The sequence below is a fragment of the Dipodomys merriami genome, unplaced genomic scaffold (genome assembly GCF_024711535.1).
Source record: "Dipodomys merriami isolate MVZ:Mamm:240054 unplaced genomic scaffold, mDipMer1.0.p SCAF_1, whole genome shotgun sequence".
NCBI classification, from domain to species: domain Eukaryota; kingdom Metazoa; phylum Chordata; class Mammalia; order Rodentia; family Heteromyidae; genus Dipodomys; species Dipodomys merriami.
The window spans coordinates 6,119,520-6,136,595 of record NW_027202270.1 but is presented as its reverse complement, the minus strand read 5'-3'; the positions used below and the strand labels follow the sequence as shown (position 1 = coordinate 6,136,595).

Here is a 17,076-nt window from a genome sequence, read left to right as displayed (position 1 = left end):
TGGGGGTATTTAGACATAATGCCCACAACGTGCTTGGCTATTTTCTGGTCAGCTTCCCGTGTGGCCATTCCCTGCTGATGGTAGACATCCACATCTGGCAGATCTCCAAAGATGGGTAGTTTTTTGTTTTTTTTGTTTTGTTTTGTTTTTGAGTTTGTATGTGGTTGTTGTTGTTTGGGTGGTACTGGGGCTCAAACTCAGGGCCTGAGTGCTGTCACTTAGCTTTTTTGCCCAAGGCTAGTGCTGCACTTCTGGCTTTGGTAGTTAAAAGGAGATACAGAGTGTTCATGGACTTTTCTGCCTGGGTTTTGAACTAAAATCCTCACGTTAGCCTCCTGAGTAGCTAGGATTACAGGCCTGGATCCTACCCTTGAGTTCTTTAGACATCTTTTTGTTTCATGAATATCTCCTGTTCACTTAAGCCAACTGGTTTATTCTGGTCATCAGCAACCTATGAGATCTAATACGGGGAATGTGTTTCTTCACCAGCCAGAACCAGGGAGTTAACAATCTCTTAAATCTATCAGCATCCATGGCTGATGGCTGAAGAAGCTTTTGAGCTTTCTCTCTCGGTCTCTTTCTCTTTCTGTCTCTGTCTCTTTGCTCCCCTCCTCTCCTTCCCTTCCCTTCCCTTCCCTGTCCTTATAGTCACAGCCAGGACCTTTTTCCACGTCTTCTACCACATTCCTGTCTTTGTGAACTATAAATAGCAAGACAAGCAAGGCTGGGCAGTCTGAGAAATTGTCCTTCAGGGCACTGAGTGACTGTAATGAAATGGAAATGCCAAACATGTCCAGCGTGAGTTGGATTTTCCTTTTTTTTTTTCCTTCTTTGACTGGTTAGGATTGGGGGACCCTTGATTTATGATGGAGCTGCTCTTGGTAATGTGCTGGGGTGGCAGAATGGGTACCAATACCTGGATGGACCCTGGGACCTAACAGCCCAGAAGCCATACCTCTGGGAAAGAAAAAAACAACAAACCTGTGAGGACCTCTTTAATGTTTCCAGTTCACAGAACACAAACACTTTCAGCCCTGCTATAGCTGTGAAGAACTAAGGGTCAGGGATGGGGTGAGCCCTCAGCACTGCTTGGGGCTAAGTTAGAGAGGTGCTCCCTCTTTCCTGAGCCACTTCCCAGGCCCATGAGAACACTGGCATGGCGGGCCACCTCCTCCAGGACAGCGAGGTGGGGCACTCCGGAAATGAAATGCTTAGGACAGGTGGGTGTGTAGTCTGCTTTCTATTGCTCTAACAGCATACCTGAGACTGGATTGTGTAGAAAGAAAAGAGGTTTATTTTAGGTTGTGGTTCTGGAAGTCCAAGAGAATGGTGCTGCTGGTATGTGCTCAGCTATCTGATGAGGGCCTGGTGCTGCTTCAGCTCATGGCTGGAGGTGCCAAGGCGCGCCGGATGTTAGTGGATGAGGGGAAGCAGCCTCCTGAGAAAGGGCGAGGCCCACTTAATGACCTGCTTGCTTGCATGAGTGCTTCCTTGCTTCTCTCCCTCCCTCCCTCCCTCCCTCCCTCCCTTCCTCCCTCCCTCCCTCCCTCCCTTCCTCCCTTCCTTCCTTCTTCCCTCCCTCCATCCCTCTCTTCCTTCCTTCCTTCGTTCCACTTGTGCTTTACCTTTTGAGCCACACCTCCACTTCCCACTTTCTTCTGGTTAATTGAAAATGAGTCTCAGGTGCGTTTCTGTCTGGGCTGGCTTCAAACCACGGTCCTCAGATCTTAGCCTCCTGAGTAGCTAGGATTATAGGCATGAGCCACCAGCATGTGTTGGTGACCTGATTGCTTCTTAAACATGCCCTGTCACTGGACACCATTCTGTTGTAGATCACACTTCCCTATCAGGCTCAGTGGAGACACACCGTATTGGCATTAGAGCAGCCAGCAGGGTGCCGAGGGACAGGCATTCCTTCCCTTCCCACCAATCACATTTACAGCACTGGGGTCTTGGCTGCTGCTGCCTCTTCCAAGCTGGAGCTCTACCATCACCTCCCTCCCCTTGGCCTTGGTCCCACGGCTGGGGGCTGGCTTCCTTTAACACACTTTCTCGTTTTTCAAGCCAGTCTCCTGGCTCTGACGATCTATCACAAACCCAGTCTTTGCTGGCCTCTAGTGAGAGAGCTGGACGCTGCAGCAGGATGAACCTGGCCTTTCTATCCGTCCACACTGGCAGAACTACAAGTCTCAGGGCATCTCGGCTTGTCCTCACTTAGTCTCTGGCAGTGTCCACAGTGACCTGAGCACCCCTGAAGTTTTAAGGGCTGTGATGGTGGGTGAGACTCACTCAGCACACTGCCCTCTGGAAGGAAGAGGCCTGAGCATGACCAACCCTCAAGTTGGAATCTGGGAGGTCTGTGGAAGTGGTTGTCCTGTCACTGTTTTAGAGCTGCAGGAAAATGGTATCTTTTCAGTTGGAAAAATAAGTAGTAAGGATCATCTTAGTTGCTTGCCAGGTAAAATCATGGTTACTTAAAGAACTAAATAGCCACAGAATTGCCTTGGGAGAGATTAGGAAGATGACTGAACAGCCGTTTAAGTTTGAGGGACTTAGTTAAGAATTCATCCTGCAAGGCGCTGGTGGCTCACACCTGTAATTGTAGCTACTCAGAAGGCTGAGATTGGAGGATTGCAATTCAAAGCCAGCCTGGGTGGACAAATCCCAACCAACCAGCAAAAAGCTGGAAATGGAGATACAGACAAGTGGTTGAGTGCCAGACTTGAGTAGAAAAATAGCCAAGCAAGAGCCTGAGGCCCCAAATTCAAACCACACACACCCACCCACACACACACACACACACACACACACACAGAGTACTGTATTGATTTGACAGAGTTGCAAGACTTTGTACAGGTATTATCTTCCTTGTCTTGTACTTTATGATCTAGAATGCTGTGGTATGTACTGGTAACATTAACTGAAAATCCAAATTCATTAACTAAAAAAGCAAGTGACAGTGCCCAGGCTCTGAGTTCAAGCCCCAGCATGAGAAAACACACACACGCACATGCACACACACACACACACACAGAACCCATTTAATACTTAGAACAGCTCTATGTATCTTTTAGCTTTTCACACTTGCTTACCCAATAAATTGCCATGGGCTGTCATCATAGTTTGTAATTGCTAAGTCATGATATTTCAGGTTATTTGAATATAATAACTTTTTGAGGTAATTGGGTGTGTGAGCATGCACGTGTGCATGCACGCATGTGTGCGAGTAATGGGGCTTGAATTCAGAGCTTCACACTCATGCTAACCTATCTATTTGAGGCCAGTGCTCTACCACTTGAGCCACACCTCCCCTTTCAGCTGTTTTAGTAAATTTTTGGCAATAAGAGTCTCATGGACTTCCTTGCCTGGGCTAGTTTCAAACTGAGATCCTCAGGTCTCAGCCTCCTAGGGAGCTAGGATTGCAGTTGAGCCACCTGTGCCCGGGCATTTTTATATTTTAATAGGTGGAATCCATGACGCTATGTAAAAAGATGTAACTAACTGCATTAGAAAATGAAAAATGACAGAATTTTATCCCTAGATCAGATTTTAAAAGCTATGGATAAAGGTTTGTTTAGAAATCATTTGTTACTATGGCATTCTCCCTTTCTCAGAGCAAGTATAATTGACAGAAAGTACACAAGTCACTCCTTCCTCCTCCAATTCCAGGGCATGGACTCAGGGTCTCTCCATCTCATTCTGCTTTTTCTGTTCATGGCTGGCTCTACCACTTGAGACCATACCTCAAGCCTGGCTTTGTGGGTGGTTAATTGAAGATAAGAGTCTCATGGGGCCAGGTGCCAGTGGCTCATGGGGCCAGGTGCCAGTGGCTCATGTCTGTAATCCTAGCTACTCAGGAGGCTGAGATCTGAAGATCATGGTTCAAAGATAGCTTGAACAGGAAAGTCCATGAGACTCTTGTCTCCAACTAACTGCCAGAAAACCAGAAGTGGTGCTGTGGCTCAACTGGTAGAGTGCTAGTCTTGAGCTGAAGAGCTCAGGGACAGCACCCAGGCCCAGAGTTCAAGCCCCACAACCGCAAAAATAAGAGTCTCATGGACTTTACTGCCCAGGATGACTTCAAACTACAGTCCTCAAAGCTCAGCCTCCTGAGAGAGTAGGATTACAAGCGTGAGCCACCAGCACCCAGCCCAAAATTGTTTTAAGAAGTTGGAAGTAGCTGGGTGCTGGTGGCTCATGCCTGTGATTCTAGCTACTCAGTAGGCTGAGATCTGAAGGATCGTGGTTCAAAGCCAGCCCGGGCAGGAAAGTCCATTAGACTCTTATCTCCAATAAACCACCAGAAAACTAGAAGTGGTGCTGTGGTTCAAGTGGTAAAGCTCTTGCCTTGAGCTGAAGAGCTGAGGAACAACGCCCAGGCCCAGAGTTCAAGGCCAATGACCAACAAAAAAAAAAAGAAAAAAAAAATGGAAGTTGGTAAATGAGAGTGATGGGGGGTGAATTTGATCAGGATATATTATGTGAAATGTCAAAATGAGACTCCTCTTTCTGCTAAGGGAAAAGTAAAACACCTTTCTGACTATGAGTTTTTTGAGGGTTTAAAAGAAAAATTATTGTATTGGGCTGGGAAGGTGGCTCAGTGGTAGAGCACTTGCTTTGCATGCATGAGGCTCTGGGTTCAATTCCTCAGCACCACATAAGCAGAAAAAGCCAGAAGTGGCGCTGTGGCTCAAGTGGCCTTGAGCTGAAGAGCTGAGGGGACGGCACCCAGGCCCAGAATTCAGGCCCCATGCAAAAAACAAACAAACAAATAAATAAATAAAATATTATAATATGGTGTACAAAGAGGGGTTCAAGTTGTGTAAGTCAAGTAAAGAGTACATTCTTTTTGGACATTCAAGTAAAGAGTATTCTTTTTTTCTCTCCCAGGAAAAAAAAATTTCCTTTTTTTAAAAAAAAATTTATCCTGTAGATCAATTCAAAGTTTCATTTGTTAGATCTGACATTTTGAATCTGGAGGAAGATTCAAGGATAGATTATTCAATAAATAGCACAAGATTTACTAAGTAACTATTTGGTAGAAAATAAGGTTAATGATTTACCCTCACCAGAGAGAGCAGAATAAATTTCAAAGATTAAATATTTACATGTTTTTAAAAAACAGAGGCCATAAAAATAGTAGATGAAAACACAGGTGAGTGTTTGTGTAACCTCATTGGCAAGAAATGTTTTGCTAAGCATAACTCTGGTGAGAACAAGTAAAAAGATTGCATAGTGTTTGTGTAAACTGTTTTAAAGTGCAAAAATTCCATAAGCAAGCCAAGCAGGGTGTCACACATCTGTAGTCCCAGCTACTTGGGTAGCTGGGACTGGAGGATCAGTTGAGTCACAGGTACCAGACCAGATCAAGCAATATAGCATGACCCCATCTCAAAAAATAAATTACCATGAACATAATTTAAGTGGTAGATGACAGAGTAAAAGTATTTAAAATGTACCTAAAACATACCAAAAGCTTGGAAGACCTTTTAACAATGAGAAGTAAGCACCGGGCACCGGTGGCTCACACCTGTAATCCTAGCTGCTCATGAGGCTGAGATCTGAGGATCACAGTTCAAAGCCAACCCGGGAAGGAAAGTCCATGAGACTCATCTCCAATAAACCACCAGAAAACTGGAAGTGGCACTGTGGCTCAAGCAGTAGAGCAAGAGCCAAAGAGCGCAGGGATAGTGCCCAAGCTCAGGGTTCAAGCCCCATGACAAGAGAGAGAGAGAGAGAGAGAGAGAGAGAGAGAGAGAGAGAGAGAGAGAGAGAGAGAGAGAGAGAGAGGGGTAAGTGATAATGCAAAAATAGAACCTATGAGAAAATGTGAAATGGTTTAAAAAAAAAAAAACATCAAAAATATTCAATTAGCTAGGCACTGGTGGCTCATACCTGTAACCTTAGCTACTCAGGATGCTGAGATCCAGAAGATCAAGGTTTGATGTCAACCTGGGCAGAAAAATATGTGAGTCTCTATTTCTTTTTTTTTTGGGGGGGTCTGGTCGTGGGGCCTGAACTCTGGGCCTGGGTGCCGTCCCTCAGCTCTTCAGCTCAAGGCTAGCGCTCTACAACTTGAGCCACAACGCCACTTCCAGCTTTTTTCTTTTTGCTTTTTATGTGGTGCTGAGGAATGGAACCCAGGGCCTCATGCATGCAAGGCAAGTGCTCTACCACTGAGCCACCTTCCCAGCCCCGTGAGTCTCTATTTCTAATTAACCAGCAAAATGCCAGACTAGGAGTATAGATCAAATGGTAGAGCTGTAGCTAAGTGAGCAAGCCGAGTGAAGTATGAGAGTTTAAACCCCAGTAGTGGCAGAAAAAGTTAAATTATTTACCTTTAAAAAGTATATGCAGGGCTGGGAAGGTGGCTCAGTGGTAGAGTGCTTGCCTTGCATTCATGAGGCCCTGGGCTCAATTCCTCAGTACCACATAAGCAGAAAAAGCCGGAAGTGGCACTGTGGCTCAGTGCTAACCTTGAGCTGAAGAGCTGAGGGACAGTGCCCAGGCCCAGAGTTCAGGCCCCACAACCAACAAAAAAACCAAAACTATATACTGTATATATAGATATAGATATAGATATAGATATATAGATATGTATGTATGTGTGTGTGTATATATATATATATATATATATATATATATATATATATATATATACTGTAGTATATGCAGAATTATTTGATTTTTCTTCCATGGCTGTAAGCTAGGATGTTGCCAGGTTTTGCTTGTATAGATAATGCTTGAATTATTGTGTAAGTTTCTGATGAATAGACTCCTATTAGTGGCATAAGTGGCAGGTGCATAGCATTTATTTTATTTATTGGAACAGAGGATCAAACACATGGCCTCCCCTATGTTATATACTCTGCCAGTGATCCACATTCCTAACCCGGCGTTGTTATTTCATGACAGTCTGGTAAGGGATGAAATAACTCATTGCCTACAAACATAAGCACCCTTTTCAAATGCTTGGAGAAAAAAAAAAGTCATTGGAAAGACAGGTATAGTGCTCATGCTTGTAATTCTAGATGTTCCACGGTTGTAATTCTAGATGCTCAGAGGGCTAATGTTGGGAAGATGGGAGTTTGAGGCCAGCCTAGACAGGAAACAGATAAAAAACGTCTTGAGACCCCATCTCAATGAGTAAAAAGCTGGGTATGGTGGAGTATGCCTGGCATCTATCTGTGAAGGGAAGCATACATAGAAGGGTTGTGGTCTAGATCAGCTGAAGACCCTAGTGGAAAAAAATAACTAAAGCAAAACAGGGATGGGCCCACGGCTCTAGTCGTAGAGTTCCTGCTTGGTGAGCTCTGAGTTCAGTACCATGGGAAAAAAAAAAATAAGTATGGACTTGGGCCAGAGGGATTATTGTTGGTTTCTCAGCCAGATCATCAGAATGTAGCCACCCTCCTGTCCTTCTCCTCCCACAGTTCCTGCTCATTTTCCACAAGGCTGCAGCCGGAGAGCTGCGGGAAGACAGTGGGCTCCTGGCCCTGGCCAAGCTCTCCGAGATAAATGTTGCCCTGGAAGGTGTCAAAGGTGCCAAGGACTTCTTCGAAGCCAAGGTCAGTTGGTTCCTGTTCTTGGTATGCAAAGCCCTGGCTCCTCCCCTCGCTCCAGCAGCGCCCTGGGCACTCCCTGCCCACTGACTGCTCCCTTCACTCTGTCAGGACAAGGAGGTACCTCCTGTACCATCGCAAGGAAAGGCGTGACGAGGCATCTGTCATGTGACAAACAACCGAGGGTGGACAGAGCAGAACCTGTGCACCACTCCCGTGCTCCAAGACCTTCTTCCCATCTAGAGTTTGCTAAAGAATTCTTTCAGCAAACCTTAGCTGCTCAAGAGGCTGAGATCTGAAGATCACAGTTCAAAGCCAGCCTGGGCAGGAAAGTCTGAGAGTCTTATCTCCAGTTAACCACCACATGGAAGTGGACATTTGCCTCAAATGGTAGAGTGTCAGCTTTGAGCAAAAAAGCTAAGGGACAAGTGCCCAGGCCCTGAGTTCAAGCACCACTACCAGTGTGTGCATAAACACACACACACTCTCTCTCTCTTTCTCTCTTACTTTTTTCCCCAATCCCCAGTTAGTTCCTTCAACAGCTCTACCAGCTTTGCCTCTTAAGCCTTTGGGTTACAGACAAGTGAGTAGTGGGGCCTGGGTGGGGCTGGATACCTGGGAAAAGGAGCCCTGGAGAATCCTGGCAGGGATGGCATGCAAAGGGCACTGGGTCTGCCCCACACAGCCTGAGTGCAGATCCTGCCTCCTCCACAGGCTTTATCTTGCTGCCATTATGCCTCAGTTTCATCGTCTGTGCTATGAGGTTGATGATAGGATTTCTCTGAGGATGAAAGGAACACACATCTACATTGTTGATCAAACGTTTGGCTTACTATGGGCACTGGAGTGTAATCTGAGCTATTGGGGCTCCCTGCCAATCCTGCCAGCCTCCAAGGGAGTTTGAACTTTGGGAAGCTTAGGCAGGGACCAAGTGTCCCTTGGTGACATTTCTCAGCCTGCTTAGATTCCCTAAGCAGGAGTCTGTTCTTATTTGTCTGCGATCGTTCTGGGAGTCAAACCCCATGATCTTCCTGCTCTGCAAACCTTATATGCTCACGGTGTCAGAGACAGGCTGGCCACATGCTGTGCCTAGAACATCAGCAAACAAGTGGCCTGTCCTGGATGTGGTTTGGCCTCCTCTTCCTGCCTTCACACTGATGGGTTTATTGATTTGTGCCCAGCAAAGCCAGGCGTCTCAGCCTCTGAGACACAGTTCCATCACAAGGGAGAAGAGGATGAAGTATCTGCCCTCCTGAGGGGGCATACATGGTCCACTGCCCTGCCTCAAGAGGGGAAGTAGAGGGAAGAGAGGGGTGCGTTCTGCTGGGATAGGGCCTCCCCATGCATCCATGGAGCCACACTTGCAGCCTCTTGTGATGCGTTGGACTGGCTGGGGTTGAAGCCCAGGTGTGGACAGTCTACTGCCACGGTGCACAGGGCCATGTGGCACAGGGGGGATGTATGTGAGTCCCTGGGGCCACCTTCTCTGAATGCTGAGCCTGGCTTGAGCCCCATTCCAGCCCTGTGCACCGCCTTCACATGCAGCCAGGCCATTTCACAAGTGGCCTTCAATGGCCACAGGTCCCGCTGCCCCATTCCAGTGCTTCTGCCTAGAAAACCTCCTCCTTTCAAAGCCACCTGTCAGTCTTAAAATTCAATGCATTTCCTACAAAATTAAGGAAGCTGAGGGAAGGTGTGGGGTTGGGAGGACTGGGGGGAGAATGATGAAGGGAGTGGCACTGTGTTCATAAACTGCTTTGTGGAATGACAACCAAACAACAGCAAAAACCTACCTGTCAGGGTAGCTTACTCCTAATTCACCCAGCCAGGGACTGCCCCTCCTCCCTGGGCCCCATCCTCCATGCCTCTTCCCTGTGGCAGTGGTACAAGGTTTTTCCTTCTCAAGTTGTTCTTGGACACTTAAAAAAAAAATCAGTTGTGGGCTTGAACTTGAGGCCTGGGCACTGTCTTTAAGCTCTTTTTGAGAGGCTGTCTCTCTACCACTTTAATCCACAGCTGCACTTCCACTTTTCTGTTGGTTAATTGGAGATAAAAGTCTCACAGACTTTCCTTCCCCTTGGCTGGCTCTGAACCATGATCCTCAGATCTCAGCCTCCTGAATAGCTAGGATCACAGACGTGAGCCATCAGCACCTCAGTCTGAGACTTGCTGTTAACTTGCTGTTGCCTCTGGGATTTTTTCCTTCTGAGGCACTAGAAATTTACATAGATATCTGGGCAGAGATTTTCATACAGCATTATCAGAGACAGAGGGACCTTGGAGATAACCAAAACTTTCACGATCAGAGAAGGAAGGCGATTCTGGTGCAGTCCATGTATGCACACTCTGCAGCCATCAGATTTGAATGAAGGGCCAGACATAGTGGTTTATGCCTATGAGCCCAGCAATCAGGATGCTGAGACAGGAGAATCAAGGGTCCAAGACCAGCATAGAAAGACCTAGAAAGACTCTGTCCCCCAAAAAATTCTTTTCCCATCCTGCAAGATTGAAGTATACTACTCAGGAGGCAGAGATCAGAGGATTGCAACTGGAGGCCAGCCTGAGCAAAAGTTTATGAACCCTATCTCAATCAATAGGTGCAGTGGTGCAGGTATGCAGGCCTGATGTCTCAGCTATGCAAGAGGCTGAGATAAGGAGGACCGTGGTTCCAGCCTAGTCTAGTCAAAAAGTTCTGAGATCCCATTTCATGAGAAAAAGCTAGGCTTGGAAAAACATAGATAGGATCACCTTCCAGGCTGGCTATGAACAAAAGAGCAAGCACTATCTCAAAAATAACGCAAGCAAAAAGGGCAAGAGATGTGACTCAAGCTATAGAATGCCAGCTTAACAAGCACAAAGCTGTGAGTTCAAATCCAAGCACCACAAATTTTAAAAAAAGAATTGAAAGTGCAGCTGTGTGGACAGATATACTCAAAATAATTTAAGCCAAGTAATATGTGTGACATCTGATTTTGTTAAAATGTTTAACGTGTCTGTGGCTCATGCCTGTAATCCTAGCTACTGAAGCCAGCCAAGGCATGAAAGCCTGTGAGCCCCTTATTTCCAATTAACTACCAAAAAAGGGGCAAATGGAGGTATGGCTCAAGTAGTAGAGTTCTAGCATTGAGGTAGTAGAGTTCTAGCATTGAGCTCAGGAACAGCATTCAGGCTCTGAGTTCAAGCCAGCCTCAGGAGCAGTGTGTGTACACGCATGTGTGCACACATGCACGCACACGCACACACATTAACTACACCTGTATAATTATATGCAAAAGTATTAGTAATGGCTATATAGGAGAGATTCCCTTTATAGTCCTGTAATGTTCTATAGTGAGTGTGCATTATTTTCATAAGCAGGAGACAGATGAAAAGCATAACAATAAATGTTTTTCGTCTTGCTATATTTATATGTCTGCCTCCTCACCCACACTCCAAGGCAGAGTAGGTGGGTTACCTTTGTAATTACAGCGCCTGCTGCGTAATGGCCCTCAATAAACGTTTGCATGAGTGACGAATGGAGAGCATCACCACTGGAATTTGGCAGAGGTTGTAAAAGAGCTGACGCTGGTGACAGATGTTCCGAGATGAATGGAGGTTCACCTTGTAATCAAGGAAGGAAGGCGTTCCTTCCAGCCGTGGGAACAGAGTGAGGGCTCCAAGGCATGGAGGGCAGTGAGTATCAGAGGTGGGGAGGCGTCGCCAGGCAGAGAGTACAGGGCAAGTCTGCGGAACACGACTCAGGTGGGAACTGAGCCGCACTTCCCACTCCTGCCACATAGGCCGTGGTGAGTGACAAGGTTGGGAGGGCATCTAGATACAGACCGAAAGCTCTGATCCTCCCCAGGTGGAGGGATGCCTTCCCCAGCCTGCTGAGTGCCGGAACCATCCACACACTCATTTCCCAGGCCCCGCTCAGGTCTGCCTGGGGCTTCTCCAGGAAGGGACTCAGAAACAGGTGTGATCCAGCTGTGCAGGGCATTCCAGTGCTCAGCCTGGCGGGGACTGCAGGGCCTGGATGTGAGTGGGGAAGGCCCTAGGAGAGCCGATGCCTGCGAAGAGCTCTCCACAGACGTCTGATGAAGGCATCAGTCCAGAAAGGCAATGACAGAGGTCAGGGGCAATGTATGGATCAACAGACAACTTTAGAACCCTCGGTATTCCTGACACTGGATTAATAGTGGGAGAGAGAAGCCAGGCTCTGGTGGCTCACGCCTGTAATCCTAGTTACTCAGGAGGCTGAGATCTGAAGATCACGGTTCAAAGCCAGCCCCAGGCAGAGGTTCAAAGCCAGCCCCGGGCAGAAAACTCCGTGAGAGTCTTATCTCCAATAAACTGCTAGAAAACCGGAAGTGGTGCTGTGGCTCAAGTGGTAGAGTGCTCGCCCTGAACTGAAGCGTGCAGGGAAAGCGCCCAGGCCCAGAGTTCAAGCCCCAGGACCAACCAAAAAAAAAAAAAAGTGCGAGAGAGGAAGTGCAGTTTGTAGAGCTGTGAGGTGTGGAGCTGAGGTTTTAATTCAGGACATCCCTTGCCCCGCATGGAGTGGTTTCAGGAAAAACAAAAGTTATGATGTGAAGTCCATGGTACTTCTGGCGTGGGAATGCTGTGTCTCTATTGGCTGAACCTTAGGTTGCTTGCAAGCATTCTTATTTACTTATTTATTTTTCCTGTGTGCTAGTACAGGGGCTTGCACTCAGAGCCTCTCACTCTCACTTTGCTTTTTTGCTCAAGTCTGGTATTCTGCCACTTGAGCTACATTTCCACTTTGGGCTTTTGGGTGGTTAATTGCAGATAAGAGTTTCTCATGATGGGTACTGGTGGCTCACGCCTGTAATCCTAGCACCTCAGAAGGCTGAGATATGGAAGCAAGGTTCAAAGCCAGCCCAGGCAAGAACATGAGACGCTTATCTCCAATAAACCACCAGAAAACCTGAAGTGGGGCTGTGGCTCAAGTGGTAGAGTACTCATCTTGAGCTGAAGAGCTTAGGGACAGTGCCCAGGCCCAGAGTTCAAGCCTCACAACTTACAAAAAAAAAAAAAAGTTTCTCATGGACTTTTCTGCCTGGGCTGGCTTCAAACTCGGACCCTGAAACTTCAGCTTCCTGGAGAGCTAGGATTACAGCATGAACCACCGGGATCAGGCAGGTTATAAGTCATCTTGAATGGCCTCTTGTTGGATAGAACTAGGCCACAAATGTATTTTCTTTATCCTGGGAGATCCTTGTGCCTGACTCTGAGTATCCTCCAGGATAGAATACTAGGTTCTGAGGATTGTGTAGTGATTTTTGCATACACGTTATTCTGTAACCCCTCATGGGAGGAGCTGGCATATCATTTCCCTGATTGCCCCTTTCCCAGGCCAGCAGTTGGGTTAGTCTTCACATACAAATGAGTTTCCCACAGGAATTAAAAGGTGTGAAGCTAGGAGTGGAAACTTCATGGGCTCCAGCTACAGTGCCAACAGGAGCCAACTCCTAAAGTTTGAGTTGAAGGAAGAGATTTACCAATAAATGACAAATGGTAAAGGTGACTGGACTTGGGGAAGGCTGGCTGTGAAGGCTTTAGAGAAAAAGATGCAAACAGAGATCCAAGGAAACCCTGGAGAAAACCCAACACTTGAAGAAAGAAGCAGCTGTGTTTTGTGTGCCCGTACTTGGGCTTGAACTCAGCGTCTTGTAACTTTGCATGACTTTTTTGCTCAAGGCTGGCACTCTACCACTTGAGCCATAGCTCCACTTCTAGCTTTTTGCTGAGAGGAGATAAGCATTGCACTGAGTTTTCCTGCCCAGGCTGAATTTGAACCACAATCCTCAGATCTGAGCCTCCTGAGTAGCTGAAAATGACAGGTGTGAGCTGGGCTGAGCAGGCACAGTTTTAAGATGAGGTTATTAGCCTTGGAGCTGTAGCTCAGAGATAGAGTGTTTGCCTGGGTTGCCTGGGTTCAATCTCTAGCACTGCAAGTAAGTAAACTAATAAGGAATAAATAAAAAAAAACATTAAATCAGACAGGAACAAAGTAGAGCTTTTGGGGCCAAGCAAATGGAGTAGTAGAGATGTTTAGTTTTGGGGGGGGGTGGTTTGGTGGTAGCAGAAATGGATTTAGAGCTTTGGGGGTGAAAACATGGCATAAAATACAAAAGACAGCAGGGCAAAAGTTAGGATTACACTTGTAATCCTAGCTACTCAGGAGGCTGAGATTTGAGAATTGTGGTTTGAAGCCAGCCCAGGCACCAAAGTCCATGAGATCCTTATCTCAAATAAACTACTCATTAAAAGCTGGAAGTGGTGCTGTGGCTCAAGTGGTAGAGTACTAGTCTTAAGCAAAAGAAGGGGGGGTGGGAAGGGGGGGAAGGAGAAGGATTGGGATTGGGGGGGAGGGGGGAGGCTGGGAAGGGATGTGAAGGGTAAACAAAGGAGGAGGCTGCAATGCTTGGTAAGAAATGTACGCATTATCCTGCCCACGTAATTGTAACTCCTCTGTACAGTATGTTCACAAATAAAATAAAATAAAATAAAATAATAAAAATAAAAATAAAAAAAAGCAAAAGAAGCTCAAGGACAGCACCCAAGTCCAGAGTTCAAGCCCCAGGACAGGACAAAAAAAAAAAAAAGACAAAAAGAAAATAGTTGATAGGTTTGGTTACATTAAAATTTTAAGTCAATTTAAGATGCCGTAAAGTTAAAGCAAATGACAAGGAGAAAGTATCTAAAAAAATATGTAGCAAGGGACTAAAATCAAAATTATGTGGCAAATACAAGTTTTAAAGAAAAACAAGCTGAATAGGTAAGTGAGGAAATGGTACACATGGGCAGTTCCCCAAAGAGGAAGTATGAGGAGATGCCAACTTTTTTTTTCCCTATCAGATTGGCAAAAGTAAGACTGTTAATGATAAGCTTTGGCTGAATTAGGGGGAAATGAGTACTTCCAATCCAAGATGGAGGCAGAGGAACAGCTACTTTTGAGAGCAGTGTAACAGCTTTTATTAAAAACTCAATGTGCTGTTTAGAAATTTTATGGCATGGCCAGGCACCAGCGGCTCACCCTTGTAATCTTAACTACTCAGGAGCCTGAGACTGAGAATTTCAATTCAAACCCAGGCAGGGCAGGGAAATCCTTGAAACTCTTATCTTCAGTTAACCAGCCAAAAAAAAAAAAAAGGGCTGGAAGTGGAACTGTGGCTTAGGTGCTAGAGCTCTAACCTTAAGTGAATTAACTTAGGGACTGCACCCAGAGCCTGAATGCTAGTGCCAGTATAGCAACACAAGCATGCATGTGTGTCCACACGCACACCCACCCACAGAGTGCTTGTGTAAACCAGCAACAGTGTTTGTGCCACTAACTTGTGTTCAGCTTGTAAGTTTAAAGGAAACAGCGGTGCCAGGCTTATGCCCTGGGCAGGACCAACTCCACCTGTCCAAGGCCTGAGTGGGTGAGGATTTCCATCTCCCCCTCCGACTCATCTATCCATCTGTGTTTGCTGTTTCTCTGCAGGCCCAGGCCTTGTCATCCTCCAGTAAATTTGAAGCAGAGTTAAAAGCTGAGCAAGAAGAACGGAAGCGGGAGGAGGAGGAGAGGCGGCTACGCCGAGCGGCCTTCAAGGAGCTCAAGGCTGCCTTCAGCACATAATCCTACCAACCTTGACCCAAAACCACACTGTGCCTTGCAGTCTCCCAGGGAAAGAGGACCCCTGCCAGTCCCCCCCTCTTATGCCTCCTCCCCTACTCCAGGACCCCTAGATCTTCCTCCTTAGCTTCTCAGGGGTGGCCAGAGGCTACATTGAAGTTTCCCAGTGCCTTGGCCCTTCCTTTCAAAGGCTTACTCCTCTGTCCTGCTCTCTAGCCAGGACCTGCCTTTTCTTGGCCACCTACACTTTTTTCCCCTCGACCCTTTCGTGGTTTCTGGTCAACCAGTAATCTGTTGGGTTCATTTGTACAGATTTGCTTTCTTTCATGGTCCTGAGCGCACACGGTGCCCTTTCCTTGGGCTGTCTCTGTGCTTCTCCTTTTGTTCTCTTTTTGGCCAGTCTGCCAGCTGCTTCGGTTCTGTCTTCTGTGATGCTGGTGGGAGGCGTGGGGGGCGGGGCATGACCCATCCCCTCTCCATTAGGTGGAGGAAGTGCGCAGTCCTGCCATCTCTCCTTCCCTCTCCTCCATGTCTTCCCATTCAGCACTTGTCTTCCATTCCTAAATACCGCGCTACAGAACTGTAACAAGGAATCATGAGAAGTAAGAGACCGAAGCAGAAAGGTTCATGTTAACTCTGGTCCTATACAAATATCCCCTGGGCCCTTGGTGTTCCCAGGTGACGTCCCGAGTGATGGCCATGCAGACCTCCGCCTGTCCCCAGCATCTGCTCCAGGCGTTGAGGCAAGGCCATTCCCACCCACAGGTTGGCGTGTTGTAAGTTCTTGGGATTGCTCAGACATACTTGGAGTTTGTTGAGTGATTTTTTTTTTTAAAAAGAAATTTCTAATACCAGATTTGTTACTTCTCTTTTGTAACCACTGTATTTACAATAAAGAAATCATCTGTCTTTCTACCTTAACCTGTTTGGTTTTCAATAAACTGTGCAAATGAACTTGGCCATCCACCTCTGTGTGCCTCTGGTCATCTTTGAATTGGGAGAGAGTGGAGCGAGGCCCTGGGTGTCGAAGCCACAGGTAGGAATAGAAACTGGAGCCTGCTCTCCCTCTGGTGTTCACAGTGAGATGCTCTTAATTACTGGTTACATCTGTAGTTTCTTTTCTTTTTTTTGTCAGCTCTGTGGCTTGAATTCAGGGCCACTGTCCCTGAGCTTTTTTGTTCAAGGCTAGGGCTCTATCACTTTTCAGCCACAGCTCCACTTCTGGTTTTCTGGGGGATAATTGGAGATAAGAGTCCCAAGGGCTTTCCTGCCTGGGCTGGCTTTGAACTGAGATCTTCAGATCGCAACCTCCTGAGTAGCCAGGATTGCAGGCATGAGCCATCAGCAACCTGCTATTGCAGGTAGCTCATGCCCATAATCCCAGTATTTGGGAAGCTGAGGTACAAGACTGAGAGTTCGAGACCAGCTTGAGCTATATAGCAAGACTCTGTTTCCGCCCTCACCCTCCAAGAGAGTTAATTTCTTTTGTATCTAGACACCTTAAACCTAGGTGAGGGCCAGTGCCTCTGTCTACCGCATATAATCCCGAGATGTTCGGGAGACCCATGTAAGGGCCTCCAGTAAGAACAATTTTCTCCCCAGAGTCATTCTATTTCTGTACCCATCAAAGACCCGTTGCCTGTCTGTCTGCCTGCTTCCTCCTCTTCTTCCTCCTCCCCCTTTCCTTGGCTGGCTTTGACTCCCTTGTGCCTCTGCTCCCTGAGTGCTGAGATTACAGGTATGCGCTATCACATCCAGTCTCTTTTACTAGCTAGGGTTACCTCACCCAGCGGTGGGAGGGAGCTGGAAAATGAATGGGGGCGTTCCTACCACCATTTCAAATGTCTCCAAAGGAGAGGAGAAGCTCATGCCCCCACAGAGCCCGCACAGGGA

General features: G+C 46.9%; 1 protein-coding gene across 1 annotated transcript in view; it reads left to right on the top strand.

Annotated features, from left to right (window-relative positions):
* Efhd1 (EF-hand domain family member D1) overlaps positions 1-16,149 on the top strand; it is a 51,337-nt gene extending 35,188 nt beyond the window's left edge. Inside the window, exons 3-4 of the mRNA XM_070014827.1 lie at positions 7,434-7,568; positions 15,052-16,149. Coding sequence (XP_069870928.1) covers positions 7,434-7,568; positions 15,052-15,186 — 270 coding nt within the window. The 3' untranslated portion in view covers positions 15,187-16,149. The remainder of the gene's footprint in view (positions 1-7,433; positions 7,569-15,051) is intronic.
* Positions 16,150-17,076: the final 927 nt, after the last annotated feature.